Source organism: Lipotes vexillifer, unplaced genomic scaffold, assembly GCF_000442215.2.
Source record: "Lipotes vexillifer unplaced genomic scaffold, Lipotes_vexillifer_v1.1 scaffold870, whole genome shotgun sequence".
In the NCBI taxonomy this organism is placed as follows: domain Eukaryota; kingdom Metazoa; phylum Chordata; class Mammalia; order Artiodactyla; family Lipotidae; genus Lipotes; species Lipotes vexillifer.
The window spans coordinates 533685-535636 of record NW_006771408.1 but is presented as its reverse complement, the minus strand read 5'-3'; the positions used below and the strand labels follow the sequence as shown (position 1 = coordinate 535636).

Sequence of the window (1952 nt, the reverse complement as noted above, 5' to 3'; positions counted from 1 at the left end):
ACAGGAATAAAGACGCAGATGTAGAGAATGGACTTGAGGATACAGGGAGTGGGAAGGGTAAGTGGGGATGAAGTGAGAGAGTGGCATGGACATATATACACTACCAAATGTAAAATAGCCAAATGTAAAATAGACAGCTAGTGGGAAGCAGCCCCATAGCACAGGGAGATCAGCTTGGTGCTTTGTGCTAGAGGGGTGGGACAGGGAGGGTGGAAGGAAGATGCAAGAGGGAGGGGATATGGGGATATACGTATGCATATAGCTGATTCACTTTGCTATACAGCAGAAACTAACACAACACTGTAAAGCAAGTATACTCCAATAAAGATGTTAAAAAAAGTTTTTAAAAAGATAAGGATACAAAGAAAAAAAAAGGAGTATCCTAAGATGACCTTTTTTTATTTATCCCATGATGGAATAAGTATATGGAGCATCTACAAGGTACAAAGCATGTTTGATGTTGAAAAGTAATTTACATTTGTAAAATTGTTTTCTATTTGATTTATAATAAAATCTCTATAATTTATGTAGGATGGATCTTATTGAGCCTATTTTATGGACAAGCAATCTATCTTTCTAATCCCTTGGCCTTCATTGTTACAGAGAAGAGGCAGATGCACTACATGAATATCTGAATGAGCTGAAAACAGACTTGGCCATGGGCGATCAAGACACATTCCAAGAAGACCAGCTGGACCGGAAGAGATTTTTGGAGGAGTTTCCTCGGGTGAAGGAGGAGCTTGAGGAGGGCATAACAAAGCTCTATGCACTCGCAGACAAGGCTGACAAGGTCCACAGGGACTGCACCATCTCCCATGTGGCAGCCGCCTCTGCTGGCACTGTGTCTCGTGTCCTGACCATCCTTGGCCTATCTCTGGCACCCGTGACAACGGGGACCAGTCTGGCACTCTTAACCACGGGGTTAGGGCTGGAAGCAGCGGCTGCTGTGACCAGTGCATCCACCACCATCGTGGAACGTGTAAGCACGTTGGCATTAGAAACCGAAGCCAGTCGCTTTACGTCAACTGCCGACAACAAAGTGGAGGTGTTTGAGGGGGTTGCACCTAACAGCACAGACCAGTTTACTTCCTCTGTAGAGAAGTTCTTCCAAGCCATAAAAGACATTGAGAACAACGTCCGTGCCATCAAGGTGGCCAAAGGCAACCCTGGTTTAGCAGCCAGTGCTAAGCGCTTCACGACCACTGGGCAAGTCTCAGCCAAACGCGGCAAGCAGGTGCAGAAAGCTTTTGGAGGCACGGCTCTGGCAATGACCAAAAAGGCCCGGATTCAGGGTGTGGCCAACGCAGGTATCTCCCTTCTGATGGACGTGGCCTCCCTGGTGAAAGAGGCAAAGCACTTGCATGAGGGGGCAAAGACGGAGTCGGCTGAAAGGCTGAGGCCGCAGGCCCGGAGCTGGAGAAGTTGGAGGTGCTCACCCGCATCCATGGGCGTCTGCGGTAGGGCTGGACTCCGCCACCCCCCGAGCTGTGCAGGGACCAGGGACACGTGCAGGGCCAAGGTGCAGACGTACCTTGTTAGAGGGAAAAAGAGAGTGAGATAAAAAGATAAAAGTGGGGAAGCTGGGCTGTTCTCTCTGACTCTTGTTTTGGTCTGTTGGCTGGACTATGCCATTGTCCTAGAGGAAGAGAAATCCTTAAACCCTCTTGTATTCAAAACCTGTCATTTTCATCCCTAAATTCTCCCTCTTGGCTCGAGTTGAGTTGCAAAATTTCAAGTACCCCTGTTCAAAAATTATTTCAAAAAAATCACAGAATAAATGTCACCTCTTGTGTTCATCTCTCTAGATCAATTTCCACTGCAGTAGTTTTTAAAAACCTTAATAGGAAACTAAAACCTTTTTATTTGCCCAACAATCCCATGATCAGGGAGCCAAGTTCATTGACCCAGCCCTGACCTCATCCTCTGTCTCTCTAAATGCCTGTTGTTGGCGT

The 1952-nt window shown here is 47.0% G+C and overlaps 1 protein-coding gene across 1 annotated transcript; it reads left to right on the top strand.

Moving 5' to 3' along the window:
* Positions 1–603: 603 nt before the first annotated feature.
* Positions 604–1461, top strand: LOC103068654 (apolipoprotein L2-like; the record flags this gene model as incomplete). The annotated part of the gene is given in 2 exon segments (XM_082931111.1): positions 604–1412; positions 1415–1461. Coding segments are annotated over 2 exon segments (856 nt in total), but the record flags the coding sequence as incomplete, so codon positions are not given.
* Positions 1462–1952: the final 491 nt, after the last annotated feature.